The 20038-nt window shown below is 37.7% G+C and overlaps 1 protein-coding gene across 1 annotated transcript in view; it reads right to left on the bottom strand.

Annotated features, from left to right (window-relative positions):
- nrxn2a (neurexin 2a) overlaps positions 1-20038 on the bottom strand; it is a 401294-nt gene that overhangs the window by 283811 nt on the left and 97445 nt on the right. The window contains exon 7 of the mRNA XM_016244908.1: positions 3591-3605. Within this exon, the coding sequence (XP_016100394.1) occupies positions 3591-3605 (15 nt within the window). The remainder of the gene's footprint in view (positions 1-3590; positions 3606-20038) is intronic.

Raw genomic sequence — 20038 nt, 5'->3', positions numbered from 1 at the left:
CTTGTGAAGCAAAAAGCTGTATGTCTGTCAAATCCATCATTAAGATTTAACTTTCAACTATCACTTCTGGCCAAAATATTAATCCAAAACCCATAGTGAAACGTCCATCCCCTGTTGTCCTCTCACATCAAAATCCACCAACATTTTTGTTTAGAACTGTTTTGGACTGTTTTCACTTGCAAATGGTGCTTGATCAGTGAATATTTCTCTACTGATTCAGATAAGAGCTTTTTAACTGAGACCTCTTTAGTTCATGGATTGAGTCGCTTTTTTTTTTAGCTGTTTGGATTCTCATTCTGATGGCACCCATTCACTGTAGAGGGTCAATTGGTGTTAATATCTCAAAATCTGTTCCGATGAAGAAACAAACTCATCTACATCTTGCACGGTATGAGGGTGAGTTATTTCTTAGCAAATTTTTATTTTTGGGTGAACCATTTCTTTAATAGCTTCAAAATGTCAGTTCAAGAATTAGCCAGCCACGATATAAAATAGAAGAAAACACACAGTTTCCCATTTAAATAAATCAGTCTTTACATCTGTTTATAAGGAAAGTGCCTTCCATCAGAAATATTCATTAGCAGAAGACCAACTATGCTGAACGCTATAAATAAAAGTCCCAATCGTAAATTCACATCCCTCTCTCTCACATTTTGTCCTGCACGGTCAATAGACATTCACAATATTTGTTTCACAAGCAGCCTTGCTCAGCACCCTGGGTAAAGCCCCGTATCTCCAAAGCAATTCATCTCCTGCTGTAATGCAGCATATATAGACTTGCAAATAGGTTATCCCTTGATCTGGTCTCTTGCTGTGAAAAAAGATAATCCCTGTCGCAGGCCACGGGCCTCTCATAAATAAAAGTTAATGAGAAAAAAAGGAAAACAAAAGGCCAATTTTGCTGCGATGCAACCTGGTTGCACAACAATACAGACCGCTCTGGCAACCTTTGATTCTTTATATCTATAAAGGTGCTGCGTTTAAAATGCAGGCAAGAACACTATTCCATTCGTGCAATATTCCAGCACTATCATGCAGCTTTCTCTTGGGGAGCTTCAATCAACAAACCATCATTATCGTCGCATGAGCATATTTCACAGGCAGGAGAAAAGATTCTCACAATCGCAGCCTCAAGGGAAGATCATTATCTGTCGAAAGAGAACAACCCGTGCAAATATTTTTATTCCAATGGACTGCTACCACTCGCTGTTTATCAATTTAAAACACTGGAAAACTAAAATATATACAGTTGTGCTCATAAGTTGTCATACCCACATTTAAAGGGATAGTTCACCCAAAAATAAAACTTTGTCATTGATTACTCACCATCATGTCGTTGCAAACCCATAAGACCTTCGTTCATCTTCGGAACACAGATTAAGATATTTTTTATGAAATCTGAATGCTTTCTGACCCTGCATAGACAGTAACACAACTGACACGTTCAAGGCCCAGAAAGGTAGTAAGGACATCATTAAAATAGTCCATGTGACATCAGTGCTTCAAACGTAATGTTATGAATCTACGAGAATACTTTTTGTGTGCAAAGAAAACAAAAATAACTTTATTCAATAATTTCTTCTCTTCCATGTCAGTCTCTGCCGCCCGTTCACAAGAGTACTACGACGCACACGACTGAACCGCTGATGCCACATTGACTATTTTAACAATGTCCTTACTACCTTTCTGGGCCTTGAACGTGGTAGTTGTGTTGCGGTCAAAAATGTATTTGTGTTCCGAAGATGAATGAAGGTCTTACAGTTTTGGAATGAGGGTGAGTAATTAATGACATAAATTTTCATTTTTGGGTGAACTGTCCCTTTAAATAAATAGATAGGTTTCTCTCTCTAGGCGCGTTGCAAATTGAAAATATGCCTCATGGAAACGCGTCAATTTCGCAAAAATGGCCATATATCGCAAAAATGTTATTACGCTCGCATGAGGTGGTTTTTCAGGCAATGCAAAAAAGGATTAATTCGCAAAACTGCAATGGAAACGGCTTTTTCGCATTTACAGGTCACATGGCGTATGTAAAAAGTCATATGATCATTCTTCAGTGTACTATAACCATCAAGAAATACTTCATAAGTGGCCACGCTCCAGTATAAGGGGCTTTCCCTACTATTAATACTTAGACAATTTACATTGCACACGTCTGCGGTGCAGTGTGGCTCTGATACGGTCACTGAAGCTGATTACGGCCACTCAATGTTTGTGTTAATGTTTTTATACAGTCTATGGTTTATTCCAGCCGCGCCACGCACGTTTCTGAAGCGGCTCTCTTTGCTGCTTCTGTAAAGATTCATGCATAAGCCTCCTTTGAATAAATATAGCCAAAATCCGTCAAAATCCCACCAAAATCCATTGCCATGACTTATCGCGAGAGGCAAAAGGTTACGTTTTAGCCGCATAACATTGGTTAATGGAAACGCCGTCATTTCGCAATACTTTTTTATCGACATTCAGAAAATATTGCCAAAGTTTTGCGCAAATCTGTAATGGAAACGCGCCATCTGTCAATATATTTAGTTAGGGTAAGACTGTGTAAGATTTAAAATTTTGTGCCAGTAGGAATAAAATACAAATCCTGTATTCTTATTATTTATCTTATAAAAAATCATATTATTTTGTATCAACAGTAAAAAAAAGTTTTTAAGTCATTTAAATACATGTAATAAGTAGAACTGCATGTAGATGAATGAAGGTTTTACAGTTTTGGAATGAGGGTGAGTAATTAATGACAGAATTTTCATTTTTGGGTGAACTGTTCCTTTAAATAAATAAATAGGTTTCTCTCTCTGTCAATATATTTAGTTAGGGTAAGACTGTGTAAGATTTTACATTTTGTGCCAGTAAGAATAAAATACAAATCCTGTACCCTTAAACTAAAAACTAATAAAAAATTGATCCTATTATTATTATTATTCATCCTAAAAAATCATATTATTTTGTATCAACAGTAAAAAAAAAATATTAAAGTCATTTAAATACATGTAATAAGTAGAACTGCATAACAAGTTTGATCATCATGCTGAAAACTAATAACTTCACCATACATTACAAACATGTAATCTTAACATACATATGTCGATAACCTGGCGCCGATTCTACCACAGCAATGACGACTGAAGACTGAAAATCAATGTGCATGGTGAGGCTTTCCTATATTAGCATGGGTGTGTGTGTGTGTGTGTGTGTGTGTGTGTGTGTGTGTGTGTGTGTGTATAAAGGAGGGGGCAGGTGCTGTGGTTTTGTCCTCTGAACCTGTCATCACTGTGGAAAGCTAAAGAGATTTCGTGCCTGGCAGAGGCGCTCTGGGGAAAAAACAAGGTTTCCAGAAGTGTCGGAGGGTAAATGGAATTTCTGATCACGGCAGACTAAACGTGGTGAACCAAGAGACAACAGAACTGCCTCAAACAAAGCTCGAGCAATCATTGCTATACCTGCTCCAAACAGCTGTGTATTACTGCATCATACTGGAAGAGTATGTGCTACCTAGACAATCAATGAACACATCAATACTTCATAATTGTTGCATGAGATACGTATGAGGCATCAAAATGAACATTTACAAGCTGGAACCTGAAAACCGGATGATGAGTCTCCTGGCCTGTATACTACATAATACATAATCAAGAAAAACAAGGCTGTTTTTAAAAAGCAGGTACTGTAACTTACGCTGCTACCTAACTCATTTGAGTCTCACATGCTCATCAAAGCTGTATTTGTTTGATTAAAAATACAGTAAAAACAGTAATATTATGAAATATTACAACTTAAAATAATTTCTGTGATGACAAAGTTCTTGTTTTTCAGCAGTCATTACTCTAGTTTTCAATGTCACATGATACTTCACAAATCATTCTATTATTTGCTAATCAAGAAATATTTATTATTGTTATTGATGTTGAAAACATCATACTGACCCCAAACCTTTCAATGGTAATGTACAACCAAGATAGCTGAGGAAATGATAGAAATGTTAACTCTAAATAATGCAAAGTTACATTTTAACAACAAAAAGTATTACTAAAAACTGTTCAGAGTAATATAAAGTATTATTTTACCCAATTGTGTACTGTACTATGCATTTTTAAGCAGTATTGCTGTTAGCTTAGCAACATGCTAAAATCAAACTCTATTGAAATGAATTATATACAGTAGAGTGTGAGTCCAAAATGCTATTTGTGTAGCACAATTGTAGTTACTTCCAACATATAGCATTCCAAATGGTCACTTATGACAGTTAGGATGTTCCCTTACAAGGCAGCTGCTTACATAGTCAGTTTACTAGGTTTTGAAACAGAGCACACGTCAGTAAACCAAATATATTGACAGCTTCAGTATTATGCAGAGCAACATGTTAGTCACTCTTGTCTGCCTGATAAGGTGGCAGCAGTTCTCAAACAAATGTCATCTCCACCGCAGGAGCAAACATCAGTAGACTGACTCAGATGTGCTAGAGAGATGAGAGCGGAGAGATGAAACGGGGAGATCCCAGACCCCACAGCATCCACACGGGCTTGTGTCATTAGCAGGGTCCACAGCTAAAACCAACCTGCCTTTGTGTGCGCCTGTTATATAAAGCCATTGTAGGTTGACTTGCTGAGGCTTTGCAAAAGGTTTAGAGTAAGTGGTGTAGCTTGTTTGCAGTAAAGCCTGTTGCGATTAGTACATAATCATCTGATCACAATGATTTGATCTAATCGTGAATGGCATAGCCAGGATCTTTGTGCACTTTAAATTCCAAACGTGTATTTCAGTCACAGGCTTAAACACAGAGCAGCTCTGGAACATTTGAACTGAAACTTGTGTACGGTGGTTCAAGCCATTGTGCAACTGTGAATGCAAAGCACTCTAGCACTTATTTTCAATTTCAAATTTGCTCAAGAGGAACATGAGGAACAACAACAAAAAGTATTATCAGATACACACAGAAACTCAAAGGTCTTGCTTTTATGTAAAAAGCAAGTGGTTTTAATGAAATTGTCCTAAATGATGCATAAAAGAGAAGATCTAAGGCAAGAAATATGACTAATATGTAGTAATATCTAAATGTAATATAACAAAAAACATAGTACTATAGTAAAACACACACACACACACACACACACACACATACATATATATATATATATACACTGCTCAAAAAAATTAAAGGAACACTTTTTAATCAGAGTATAGCATCAAGTCAATTAAACTACTGGGATATTCATCTGGTCAGTTAAGTAGCAGAGGGGGTTGTTAATCAGTTTCAGCTGCTTTGGTGTTAATGAAATTAACAACAGGTGCACTCGAGAGATGGTCCTCACTGCAGAACACAATATCCAGGGGGCGTGGTTGGATCCAGATCCAACTCCTCCCACATTACATATACCTAAACCTCCCCTCCCCCACCCCCTGATCCCTAAACCCACCCATCTCCACCCCTAAACCTACCAATCTCCACCCCCTAGATGTGGATCCAACCACGCCCCCTGGATCTTGTGTTCTGCAGTGAGGAGCTACTGGCACTAGATGGGCAACAATGAGATGACCCCCAAAACATGAATGGTTTTACTGGTGGATTTTTTCCCCTAATCATCTTTTCTGACTGTTTGGCCGCTGGGTTCAGCGCAGCCCTTCAGATACAAAGCGATTCATGCTAAGCTGGCCAGAGTGAAGTAGGTGGAGTTTTCAAAACGTTTAGCGGGAGTTCTATACATCTAGTTATTTGTTGTTTCACATTTCGGTCAGCAGTAAAATATGTATCTGTCCCATGCTAAGAAGTGAGCGATAGCACTAGCCCTAGAAGAAGAAAGAGAGCAGCAAGGAAGAAGAGGCTGTGGGTGCATGAAACTCTCAGGTCGAAGGCTTGCGAAGGAGCTTCATTTGGATGCCCTGTTTCTATTGGCCGCACGGGTAAACGTCACAGAGCGAAGCGGCAAAAGTTTAACTATTTTGAACTTTGACCGCGGCACGCGCACAAGCTCACTGACGGTGTGCGCCGCTGCGCGTGCGCTTTGGTAGGCACAGCAACAAACCGCCCTTGACCTCCAAAATGACCTGTCCAGTGTGAAAGGCCCTTCGTGTGGGGCACGGCGGGCAGTAGGGTCGCCGCACGGCTGCAGCTTTCTCTCGTGGTGGGGGCATTTTGTGCAGTTGGGGCGGTGCTCGCATCACAGTCTCCGCGATTCCACGCGGAACATAAATACAAACTGAAAAACTGTGAAATCCAAGTGGAAAGGTTCTGAGAAGGTTTAAAATCTGTATTTACTGTATTTTATTGTTTTTAAATAGTTTTGTTTTCTTTAGAAATCCTGCAAGCACTTTATTTTTCATTGATATTAAGCAGATGTAATTCTTTTGTTCAGATCAAAATGTTATGACATTGTATGTTACAACTGTAAACTTAAAATGTGAACCTTTAAAAACCTTTAAAGCAGGGTCTAAAAATATATATGGTCTTTTTTATAAAATGCATATTATACATTAACTAAAGGATCCTGCAAGCACTTTAATTTTCCCCCCTTGACCCGTACTGCACAAAAAGTGGTTTAATAACGTTGAATGTTAAAGGGACTGATTATTGTAAATGCAGATCCCACTGTGTTCTGGTTAAATAATTTATATTTATTTTATTTATTTATTGCTAAGGTTTGCATATGGTGGTGTGTTCTTTATGACAGCTTTTCTAAAAATATATCCTATTCCTAAAATAAGAAATATCCCAATATATCGCTTTGCTTACAGTATGGCAATGTATCGCAACATATCGTATCGCAACCCCTGTATCGTGATACGTATAGTATCGCCATATTCTTGCCAATACACAGCTCTAGACCCTACAGAGGTTGCACAGGCAGTCCAACTCCTCCAGGATGGCACATCAATATGTACCATTGCCAGAAGGTTTGCTGTGTCTCCCAGCACAGTCTCAAGAGCATGGAGGAGATTCCAGGAGGCAGGCAGTTACTCTAGGAGAGCTGGACAGGGTGGTAGAATGTCCTTAACCCATCAGCAGGACCGGTATCTGCTCCTTTGTGTGAGGAACAGGATGAGAGCTGCCAGAGCCCTACAAAATGACCTCCAGCAGGCCACTGGTGTGAATGTCACTGACCAAACAATCAGAAACAGACTTCATGAGGGTGGCCTGAGGGCCCGATGTCCTCTTATGGGCCCTGTGCTCACTGCCCGGCACCGTGGAGCTCGATTGGCATTTGCCATTGAACACCAGAATTTGCAGGTCCGCCACTGGCACCCTGTGCTTTTCACAGATAAGAGCAGGTTCACCCCAAGTACATGTGACAGAAGTGAAAGGGTCTGGAGAAGCCGTGGAAAACGTTATGCTGCCTGTAACATCGTTCAGCATGACCAGTTTGGTGGTGTGTCAGTGATGGTCTAGGGAGGCATATCCATGGAGGGACACACAGACCTCTACAGGCTAGACCAGTAGTTCCCAAACCTGTCCTGGAGGACCCCCTGCGCATTTTGTATGTCCCCCTAATCAGACACACCCAATTTAGTTATTGCAGTCTCTACTAACGAGCTGATGAGTGTAATCAGGTGTGTTAGATAAGGGAGACATACAAAAGGTGCAGGGCAGGGGGGCCTCCAGGACAGGTTTGGGAACCACTGGGCTAGACAATGGCACCCTGACTGCCATTAGGTATCGGGATGAAATCCTGGGTCCTGGGTTCCTCCTGGTGCACGACAATGCCCAGCCTAATGTGTCGAGAATATGCAGGCAGTTCCTGGTGGATGAAGGAATTGATACCATTGAATGCCCCCCACGCTCGCCTGACCTAAATCTAATAGAACAACTCTGGGACATTTTGTTTTGGTCCATCCAACGCCGCCAGGTTGCACCACAGACTGTCCAGGAGCTCAGTAATGCCCTGGGCTGCGTTTCCCAAAAGCATCGTAAGCTTAAGTTGATCGTAGCTCGATTGGTTTCAGTGGGTCTACGATGTACTTAAGCTTACGATGCTTTTGAGAAATGCTGCCCAGGTCCAGATCTGGGAGGAAATGCCCCAGGACTACATCCGTCATCTCATTAGGAGCATGCCCCGACATTGTCAGGCTTGCATACAAGCACGTGGGGGCCATACAATCTACTGAGTATCATTTTGAGTTGCTGCAATGAAATTTCAGCAAAATGGACAAGGCTGCTGCATAATTTTTTCACTTTGATTTTCGGGGTGTCTTTGAATTCAGCCCTCTGTAGGTTGATAATTTTCATTTCCATCAAACGATGTGGCATCCTTTCATTCTTAACACATTACCCAGTCCATATCAGTATAGATATCCAGCATGATATTTTTCCCTGATCTGATGTATTTTCAAAGTGTTCCTTTATTTTTTTGAGCAATGTATGTGTGTATGTATGTATGTGTGTATGTGTGTGTGTGTATGTGTGTGTGCGCGTGCGTGCGTGCGTGCGTATACATACCTACCTACATATATATATATATTAGGGCTGTCATCGTTAACGTGTTAACGCATGTGATTAATTTTACAATCCTTAATGCGTTAAAATAATTTTACGCAGTTAACGCAAAATTACTGAAGCACAATTTCTATTCTAACCCTTTAACCCAATTTTGCTTCTCTGCTTGCGATTAGATAATTTTAAGCTGCTAAACTCCAGGAAAATTTTCAGTCCAATGATCCAGTAAGCGAATGCATTCAAACAATCCGTCCAAAACAGCGCTAATATAAAGGAAACCAGGCTGATTACATCAGAGATTGCAGAGAGAACAGAGATTCGTGTTGCATTTTAAGTTAATTATTAATTCCAATGTTTCGCTTTTAAACACGAGCTCTGTCATATGTCATGAGTGCTCTTGACGCACTGATCGCTAGGGATGGGTACCGAAACTCGGTATTTAATCGGTACCGAGGCTAAATTATGAAAAACCGGAGTATTGATAAGCTCTGACGTTAACGGTTCTGCTATCGGTACTGGAGAAATTAATAAAACACACATACATTTATTATTGCTATATATACATTATCTTGCAAATTCTATCTCACCAGAGTCGTTTTTCAAACATTGGTCTATGATGCATTTTTGCTATTCGCAATTCAGAAGCGAGATCGCGCTCACGCGGAGGAGCTTCAGCACGCGCAACATGAAAGCCCTGTTTAATTATGATAGAAGAGAGAACTAAACATTCAAACATCTGCTTACACTTTAGGCCTATGGCTGTTTTATTACACTAATTGTATTTTTTTATTTTGATTTTGGCTTCTAAGGATTATACAAAAGAAGACATGAGGTAAAGCTATTAAAAATTAGCTGCGTTTCTTCACTTCTTTCCCTTCACAGCGGTGCACATTCGTTCCTCCCTAAATCCCAAACTTAACGTCAGAATCAGCTCAATCTGTGATTGTTGTAAGATGCCGTCTTCTGGACACTGGCCCTCCAGGACCGAGTTTGGACACCCCTGGTTTAGGGTTTTTTTGGCATCTCCATGTGGTCCTGTTTGGTATCGCAACTTGGCTTCTCTAAAATGTAAAAAAGCTCTTTGCTGTTGCACTGTACACATACTACAAAATTCTGATTTTTTTTTTCTTTCATACATGCTCATATGGGCTCCTTATATCATTTGGTTTTTTGGTGCTCTTTTGGAGTTTCTAAGTGTCCTTTTTTGGAAAGACATATAAATTTATCTTGAAAAAAGCTTGCAGAAAATATAGATTTTTGAGAATCACCCTTCAATCTTTGGTTTACTTTGCTGGTTATAGCAATGAAAACCAACGTCACTGCACCCGTTTACCAAGAAATTTTGGAGCACTTCATGCTTCCTTCTGCTGACCAGCTTTTTGAAGATGCTGATTTCATTTTCCAGCAGGATTTGGCACTTCCCCCACAGCCAAAAGCACCAAAAGTTGGTTAAATGACCAGGGTGTTGGTGTGCTTGACTGGCCAGCAAACTCACCAGACCTGAACCCCATAGAGAATCTATGGGGTATTGTCAAGAGGAAAATGAGAAACAAGAGACCAAAAAATGCAGATGAGCTGAAGGCCACTGTCAAAGAAACCTGGGCTTCCATACCACCTCAGCAGTGCCACAAACTGATCACCTCCATGCCACGCTGAATTGAGGCAGTAATTAAAGCAAAAGGAGCCCCTACCAAGTATTGAGTACATGTACAGTAAATAAACATACTTTCCAGAAGGCCAACAATTGGAAAAAACATTTTTTTTATTGGTCTTATGAAGTATTCTAATTTGTTGAGATAGTGAATTGGTGGGTTTTTGTTAAATGTGAGCCAAAATCATCACAATTAAAAGAACCAAAGACTTAAACTACTTCAGTCTGTGTGCATTGAATTTATTTAATACACAAGTTTCACAATTTGAGTTGAATTACTGAAATAAATGAACTTTTCCACGACATTCTAATTTATTGAGATTCACCTGTATATATATATCGCGACAGACAGACAGACAGACAGACAGACAGACAGACAGAGAGACAGAGAGACAGATAGATAGATAGATAGATAGATAGATAGATAGATAGATAGATAGATAGATAGATAGATAGATAGCAAACAAAATGGCATAATGCTGGAACCATGGCTCTGTGGTAAGCACATGTGCTCTAAAAGATTGAGCTGTGGTGCTCATGAAGGCAACCGGTTTAAATCTTCCTGTCCTCTCCTCTTTCTACTACTCATATCAATGAGTAAAAAAAGACAACAAACAAATTGGTGTCACAAAGAAAAAAAAAACAATCATTGGGACCAAAACATACAACCTTTAAAAAAATTAATAAACAGAAAAGCTATGAGGCTTTCAGTAATGTGAAATGAAAGAGGAAATAAGCATTTATCTATAGTTCCGATTGAAGCCGGCATGTGTTGAGTGTGCTCACTGCCCACACTAACAGTAATCAATAGGCAACATGACGGACACAATGAACATGTCTGAAGTGAATCATGACTCCCTCACAGTCTCACGGTAGGTATCCACTTATTCATTAAAAAGATGAAGAAACAAATTTCACAACATTATGAAAATGATGCTCTTCCCCTCCTCTTGTATGCTGTGATGATTTTAACCCTCTGGTGCACAGTGTCTTAAAGCAGCACTATGTAACTTTGGGCGCTCTAGTAGTTAATAAACAGAACGGCACACATCCCGCTGAAGAACATTCCAACCGGAGCTACTTCTCTAAGTTTATGTCTATGGCGATTCACGCAGGTATGTGTTACTCCGCAGCAGTGACGACCCGACCAGGCTACAATAGTCCAAATATAAGTACTATTATAAGTGTACAGTAGTGATTCGGAATAAGACAAAAACACGGTTTGGAAGATGAATTCATGATGTACTCGCTCATGATATACATTTAGCATATTTTGAACACAGAAAAAGTTACATAGTGCTGCTTTAACAGTCATTTGAGAGGGTGATGTTACATCTGCACCACCACAGGCAATTATAATTGACCCAGATTAACTTATATATATATATATATATATGTGTGTGTGTGTGTGTGTCAGTATGCTATCAAAACATAAATACACTCAAAATGCCTGCCAAAAGTGGTGATGCACAAAGTGAAGAAAAAAAAAGCTTACCATTATGTTTATACCAGTAGCCATTATGTATATATCATTTCAGAAAAAAAGGGTTTTTTTTTTTGTGAGATTTGTGAATCAAAGGGTTGCAACAATAGACAAAAAGGGCAAAAACTTCCCAGAATCTCACAAATTTCTTTACACACTAAATAAATGGCCCAAAAAAAGGATGATTATCAAAGCCCTAAAAATAAAGCGTAAAAATATTCTCAATAAAAAATTAAAATAAATGTCATGCTTAAATGTCATGAAATAATGTCACATGCAAAAAACATTCTAAAAATAGGCAGCTTTGTCTTCTTGCACTATATAATTTGTTGTTGTTTTGTTGATTTCGGTGTGAAGTACGACCTGAACGTTTCCTGACAATTTCCATGCAATTGGCCGGCTTATCTCAGTGAATAAATGAGCTCTTAGCAGATCTGACACTGATTGTCACAGAGCACGCAGCCAATCAGGTGACCTTTTCAAAGATCAGAACGCTTGGTTACAGCTGCATTGATTAATGTCCTCTTCAGGAGGTGATCTCTCAGAGAAAAACCACAGGGTGCCCTAAACAATGTCGACCAATAACGGTGTCACTACCACCATCTGGTGCTCTAGTGAATAAAAAAAGCTTCATCAGCAATCAGAGGGTTAATAATATAACAATAGAGGGGAGGAGAAGCAAAAAAAAAAAAAAAAGTCCTCCAAGGTCATGTGAAAAAGAGGAATCTTTTTCCTCCAGATCCCTTGGATGGAGAAATGGTGTGGCTCATCTGAAATGGGTATGCTTTGTAGATTAGGTCTTGGACTAGCTCTGAGCCCTGACCTTGCCAGCAACTTTGGCTTGGATTTCTACACGGATGAGATTCAGGGAGGAAAGAGGCACCGAGATTTACTTGCATTAATTCACCTTAAAAAATGCAGACGGGTTTACTCGCCACAGCAACAACAGCTGCGGGTCCCGAACCTCTGTGGTGAAGGGATCTCGCATTAATTTGTTAGTTTGCGTTTAGTATGCAGCACATGACTTTACAATCAAGGAGCCCACAGTCTCAGGTGAGTAAGTGTGGAGTGGTAAAGGGATTGTCTCTTTGTGATATTCCTTACTGTGATACAATCTTTCCATCAGAGGGGGGCAGCTGCATACTTCAAATACCCGCCAGTTAACAATCAGATTATGGTAAACAAGCGTGGATGTTTGTTCCGCAGTTTTTTGCTGGTTGTTGACAAATGCGCGAATAGGAGAAGGACAGGAGATAGAGAGAGAGAGAGAAAGAGAAAGAGAGAGAGAGAGAGAGAGAGAGAGAGAGAGGGAGGAAGTGAGACAAAACGAGCACAAGATGAAAGAGAAATGCAGCTGTCTGCGAAATAAGCACTTATGAAAATCATGATTCCTTCTATTCCTCTTTTGCCAGTTCTGCTGAATGCCAAGGCCACGTCAAGGACATAATATGCTCATTTAAGCTCATCGCAAAGTCATTATACATTCAGGATTACAAATTAGCTTAGTTTGGGGCCTAGGTCATTAGTGAGATAGTGAATCTTTCTGCTTTGTGCGTGTATGTGTGTGCGTGAACGCATTTTAGTTGGCCTGAAATGAATATTCAAGGGTTCAATACAAGTTAAGGTCAATTTACAGCATTTATGAAAAAAAAATTATGGTTGTGAACGACAATGAAAGTAAAAGGGGCCAATTTTTTATGATTTAAAAGCAGAAATGTGAGGCGTATCATTTTATAAAAGCACTTACATATAATTATTTTGTTAAAAAATGTGTGTATTATTTGAATTGTTATTTAAATCCTTTTCACAGTCACTTTATGGCTTGCCATGGCAGGAAAGTTGTAAAATTGTACATAATTCACACAAAAATCATGTTAATACGTTTATATCTTGTGGCTATTCTATTGAAACAGTGAGTAATTTAATGTTTAGAAATTGGCTCCATTCATTTCCACTTTATTTCACCTCACTGTAATCTTAATTTTTTTCTTTTTAGAGAAAAGGAGGGACAAATGAAAATTAATCTCTGTAGCAATCAAGATTATGCTGTCGACTAAGCTCGCGCTGAACCTAGAACATTTCTTAAAGCTATATTATTGAAAATCAGCATTAGGCAGGTCAAGCTTATCATTTCAAATGCAGACATTACTCTTGAACATGAAATCGGGTGTTAAAATTGAGTCAGCTGTTTTGCTTTGCCACTAAACTCACTGTGATATATGACCACTCCCACAACCGTTCCTGTGTGCGATTGTATCTGACACACTCATATTACACTCCTGACCTTTCAATTGCGGAAATGCACACCAAAAATATCACACCGGTTCATATCTGTATGTAAAATGGCATCGAAGGGTCCCGCAGAGCAATGGTCTAAACACGGGCCTATCTCTGGAGGGTTCATGGGTAAATCATTCCCTTTCACAGGCTTCAGGCCGACCTGCACAGCCTCTTCAGTGGACCAGAGAGGTGATTAATCACTAGCCCCTTAATCATGCCCAAAGGTCCCGCTTTAATTAAAAACAAAGTTCTCTTTTCATTATTCCACTCCAACTGAAAGACGATAAGACCCCCTTCCCCCATAACATATTACAGCCGGGGCCCCCACCTCTGTCTCTCTCTCATCAGGAGACTAAAAGACTGCAAAGAGTGATGAAGAAACATACTAAAGCCACCATCTGAGCCAAATAGGAAGCCACAGAGATTTAGACCTGTGGGACAATAAACTGTAAAAATAGACAATATAACCACAAAGGGTCATTCCGTGTCAAATCAACCAAATCTCAGAAGATTCCCAGGCTCAAATTTTGATTTTGCTGATATTTTTTTTCTAAAGAATGATAAACATGTATAGTGATGAAAGCCAAAATATTAAATGTCATGGATGTGTATTTACGGAGTAATCTACTATTTTGTAGAGGTGGGTCAAAATAGCCATTTTCACCTGAGATTCATAGCCAAATTACAGGGGTGTAAATAATGACTTTAGAAAGACGGCAGCCTCATAATGTTATTTTTACAGAGAGATTGGTAGGTCTGTTCGTAAAATCTGTTGACTTTAGTGATATTTATGTGCATTATGTGCCAATGGTGATCATTCAAAATGGGGAAAGAGCACTTTTCAAGTTATTCTCCAAAGTTTGCATGCCTGTAACTCAAGAAGTATTAAAGGGGTCATATGACGTAGCTAAAAAGAACATTATTTTGTGTATTTGGTGTAATGAAATGTGTTTATGCGTTTTAAGGTTCAAAAACACATTATTTTCCACATACTATACATTATCGTTTCTCCTCAAAACTCGCGTTTGAATCGTCAGTGGCAAATTCTTTAAATATGAAAACGTACTTACAGGCTGTGAGTCAGCATTATTTGTCAGAACATCGGCATTGTAGGCTACTCTCCCAGAAAACAGTCCTCATCCTCCGTAAAATGCGCTGCACACATCTGAAAATTTGGTTTGAACTGGAACAGTGTTGTAAATGCAACTTAACCACTGATTTCTTTTGGAAGACCAAACAAAGTAGTTTCGCTTTCACAACAAAACGCAGTGTCTCCACAACATGACGGCGGCGGCAGAAACAATACTACAGCGAGAATCAAAGTTACGCCTTCTTTCTTTGCGTGAACATTTGGGCGGTGTTATGCAAATCTTCCCACATCGTGACGTAGACATGTGGGGGCGTGTTAGAGCAAGCCGTTTTAGGAGGGCGTGGACGAGTCTTAACTTTTATAAAGAATATCTCTTTGGGTTTGAGACTAGATAAGATCCCTAAAGTCTTTGCAACTTTAGGGATCTTATCTATTCATGAACATCTTGTAACACTCCAAAGAGAAAGGAAAACTTGAAATCGCATCATATCACCCCTTTAAAGATATCTGAATTCCCTTTTAGATAGTGGGTATTAACAAACTTTCCTTTGGGCATCTTTCTTTTTAGGGCCCTGTCTGGTTCAGTTCCAGAGATACTGGAATTTCAATATGGCTGCAGGAGTAAAACTAAATCACTAAATTGTACACATATTTAGTGATCAAAAACCAAATGAGGGTCACTTTGCATAAATATGATACTTCTTTTCTTTTAAAGAGGAATTTCTGAAGAACAAATAATGTTGAAACTAGAGTTATATCTTGTTTCTTTCTGTCAAAACAACTGCATTGAACTTACCTGGCTGAGTGCCATAAATATTATTTTTCCAAAGTTTGCGTGCCTATAACTAATTATTAAAGATATTGCAATATGATTTTAGATTCTAGTTCTTAATAAATGTTTATTTTGGAATCTTCAATTTCAATATTAACCACTTGACAGAAGGAAACAAGAAACATTTTGAGTTTCGACATTTTTTTTTTCAGACATTCCTCTTGAAAAGAAAATAAGCATCATATTCATGCAACGTGAACTGCATTTGGTTTTTGACCACTGAACATGTGCACAATTTAATGATTTACTCCTGGATTTTTTTTTACACCCCTGTAACTTGGCTCTGAATTTCAGGTGAAAATTGCCATTTTGTCCCCCGCTTCAAAATGGTTGATTATAGTAAATATACATCCATGACATTTAATAGTTTGGCTTTCATCACTATACATGTTTATCTTTCTTTTGAAAAAAATATTAGCAAAAAATAAAAAATTTGAGACCGGGACCTCAGGTTGAGTTGACACAGAATGACCCTAAAGTCTATTACAGAAAACACCTGCTTATTTAGTTGTGTGTTATAAGTACTCATTTCTTTTGTGCAGGTTATAAGCATTTCTTATATAAGCTGTGCATTCAAAACAAGCTGAGAACTGTGTTTCAGAAATTACCTGTCTCTAAGCTCCGCCCCTCTTGGCTACTGTTGCTAACTCAGACAAGCATGATTTTCAGTACATTGTGCTGACAAAGAGGTAAAATTGATTGAATATTACTGTTACAAATAAGAATCATGGCCCGGTTGCATGAAAACCCTTAAGTGGTTTGACATTAGGGTCTCCCTAAGGGGAGAAAAATCCCTGAGGCAAGGGCTTTCTTTAATAGTGCTGCAACAAGAGTCTGTTTATACATCTTAGATAGTCTGTGTGGCAAAACATGGCAATAGAGACCCGGTTGCTTTAGTTATAAAATCACCCACAACAAACAACATAACAGACCAATGACTTTTTAAAGAGGTTTCATCTTTACTACAAAAACAGCTAAACTACAAAATTTGTTATGGAGATTATTATTAAAGAGGTCTAGGCAAACGACATCCTGTGGGCTAACCAGCTTTACAGAATTGGAAATAATGAAATTTAAACCAAACCACACCAAGGATAAAAAAAGCCATTATTTTATTAGAGGGAAAAAGAAGAAAACATCTAAGACTGCCACTATAATCCATCAGTCACTCTTGCGCATGAGACGAAAGCCTTGCATGAGATAATTAGCTTAATTAACTCAAGCGCACAGTGGACGTGATAAAATATATATGAAAACAGTTGTTGATTTAATTTTTTTAGTTGTATAGCATTGTTCTCGTTGTTTCAAAGAATTACTTTCACTATTTAGAATACCTTATTTTGATCAGTAAAATGAACCTGTGCTTGAATTCAGCAGATGACTTAAGGGAGCTTTTATTTATAATTTTTATGGTAAAATGGTCACATACTGTGGGACTTTGTTGCAATGCATAACACATTTTAAAGGAACACTTGGGTGATTAAGGGGAAATACTTAATGATAACTTTCGAATACTTCAAGTGGAACCTTAGGCTTTTTCTAGCATGAACTTACACTGAAAAAAATGATTCATTGAATTTACTATTTTTTAAGGTAAGTGGTTGCAATCAATTTATTTTAGCTACATTTAAATAAACAACTTTAGTTGACTAACTTTCAACTTTAAACATTTTTTTAGATAAAATTAATTGTTTGCAACTACTTACCTTAAATTATTTTTTTTTCAGTGTAGGGTTTCCTTAACTTAAGGGCATTGTTGCAACAGCAACGGACAACAGTAGTGTAAGTGAATGATAAGTACTACTATTAACACTTTAGTTACTATTCACACTTAACTTACCTACTGATTAATGTGTAATGACATTAAGCTAGTAATATTAACAATAGTGCAAACTGGCATGTCTGTGACTAGTTACAATAAAAAAAATTCTAAACAAAAAAACAACAAAATTGTTCTCCTTATATTGACATTTCTGTTGAAAATCTCAATATAATTGATCAATTTAATTATCCCTATTCATAATAATAATCAAATTATGCTTTATGCTCAACAAGACAATTATTTGATCAAAAATACAGTAAATTCCACAATATTGTGAAATATTATTACAATTAAAAAAAAAGTTTTTCTAGTTTCGGTCCTCAGTGTCACATGATCTTTCAGAAATCATTCTAATATGCTGATTTGCTCAAGAAACATTTCTGTCATTACTAATTAAACATATTAATGTTGAAATCATCTTCAAAGTATAACTGCTAAAAACAGTTGTGCTGATTAATATTTTTGTGGAAAATATAGGCCTAATTTTTTTCAGGATTCTTTGATGAACAGAAAATTTTAATTATAAATGTCTTTACTGCTTGTAAATTCATTTATTATTATTATTATTATTAATAATAATTACCAAGTACCATTTTATAAAAGCATTAAGGAACTTGTATTAGAACATACTCAACATATTAAAAAATTCAAATGCAGCTGATCAGAGTGCTGAACTACAGGGTTTAATAACATAGCTGGCGCCGATAGCCTAGAGTAGCGTGTGTGCGCTTAACTGCTGTGGCTAATGCATCCAACTTTGCAGGACAGTCGATCGCCAGGAGCAGGGTTGGGCACCCCTGCCCTATATCATAATATTTTTGTAATGGCTATTTGGGTAACAAATGAACAGTACAACCACGCTGACATTCAAATGAGGGTAGACTAAATAATGATGGTAGATTTTTGGAAAGATTGACAGGGTCAAAAACAAGTGTGTCAGGTCAGGACCGGCTTGTCACGTGAGTTTTATATGTTCTGTTATGCATTCATAATACAGTTTCTAGTTTGCCAAAACAACAACTGATAACACTACTTATAGACACCTTTGAATAATGCATTATTAAAAGTAGTTTTAATGCATTAATCATGCCTTGTAATGCATGTGCTAATTGTATGATCTCATGAATAACTGTAACCGCAGTTATAATACATTGTACTTATCTATTCATTGCTACACCTATTTTAATGCATTTTAACTTTGGTTATAATTAATTTGGTATATATAACGTGTTTTTTGTATATTAGTGTATACTTTTGTATGCTTCATGAATAGTTCTGTGATTCATGATTGTATTTTATCTTTCGAAATAAAATTACCTTTTCAAATCATTATCAATAAATAGCACTAAAGTCATATTATGTTACAAAATGCCCAGCTACGCGAGTTACATGAACTAGAATAAAAATATGTGACAGCCCCCATTTCTCATTTCATCTAATTTCATACTGATTCCAGCAGAACATGTTTGACAGACCCACAATTTCTCCATCAATGCACAAGATCCATAATTTTATGACAGTTAATCTGATGGTAAGGAACTGACTTAACTTTTGCAAATATAATTTTTTTAAATAAAATAAAATAAAATAAAATATCTGTTTGTGTTTCACGACTACAGCATATCAGTGACTACAGCAGTTATTTCAGCAGGTCAGATGCCCTGTGGTTTACTCGCTCTCTTAGATTATATACCTCTTCAGTAAATGATTCTTAAGGCCTGGAAAAAATCATCTTTAGCACTGCTCACTTCATGTTCCTGTTGCTAAACTAAAGGGGAACTCACGGCAGAGACAGTGACAGTAACATATTGTATCAAGACTCCAAAACGCCAAGATCAATGCAAATATACATTAAATAGCCTTTGAATAATGTGTTAAAGCTGTCTCAGTAAAAGCTACGAGCTGTTGTTAACGAATGTAATTACAAACATGCTTTTAGTAAATGTCACATTTTCCCTACTCCATATGAGCGTCTGCCTCAGCTGGAGTCATGGGAAATGATGAATGTACTCACTCTCTAAGTCCAGCTGGCAACAACAGGCAAAGTGCTGCCAAGATTAGCCATCGTAAAGAGAGCAGTCTTGTTGTTAAACTAGTACATTTGCCACCTGAAGCAGACATTTATCATTTAACGATTTGTCGGTAGTCGGTGTCTTTACAAATATTATGGTTAGAAAAGTGTGATGATAATTTATAAGCAATACAAAATATATATGAAATAATATACAGTCAGGGATAACATGCTGCCAGACATATGCAGACGGCTTTAAAATAATTAGAAAATGTATAATAATAATAATAATAATAATAATAATAATAATAAAAAGTTATTGTCCCCTTCTGAATTCTTGAAGTTTGTGGACATTTGTTAACACTGTACGAAATGATTTTGTTGTGGATTGCAGCAGTAAATACAGAGAGATTCTGGTGGTAAAATGGACAGAAATTGTGC

The sequence above is a fragment of the Sinocyclocheilus grahami genome, unplaced genomic scaffold (assembly GCF_001515645.1).
Source record: "Sinocyclocheilus grahami isolate Dianchi unplaced genomic scaffold, SAMN03320097.WGS_v1.1 scaffold738.1, whole genome shotgun sequence".
NCBI classification, from domain to species: Eukaryota; Metazoa; Chordata; class Actinopteri; order Cypriniformes; family Cyprinidae; genus Sinocyclocheilus; species Sinocyclocheilus grahami.
The sequence above is the reverse complement of the archived record's forward strand: the minus strand, read 5'-3'. Positions and strand labels throughout refer to the sequence as shown.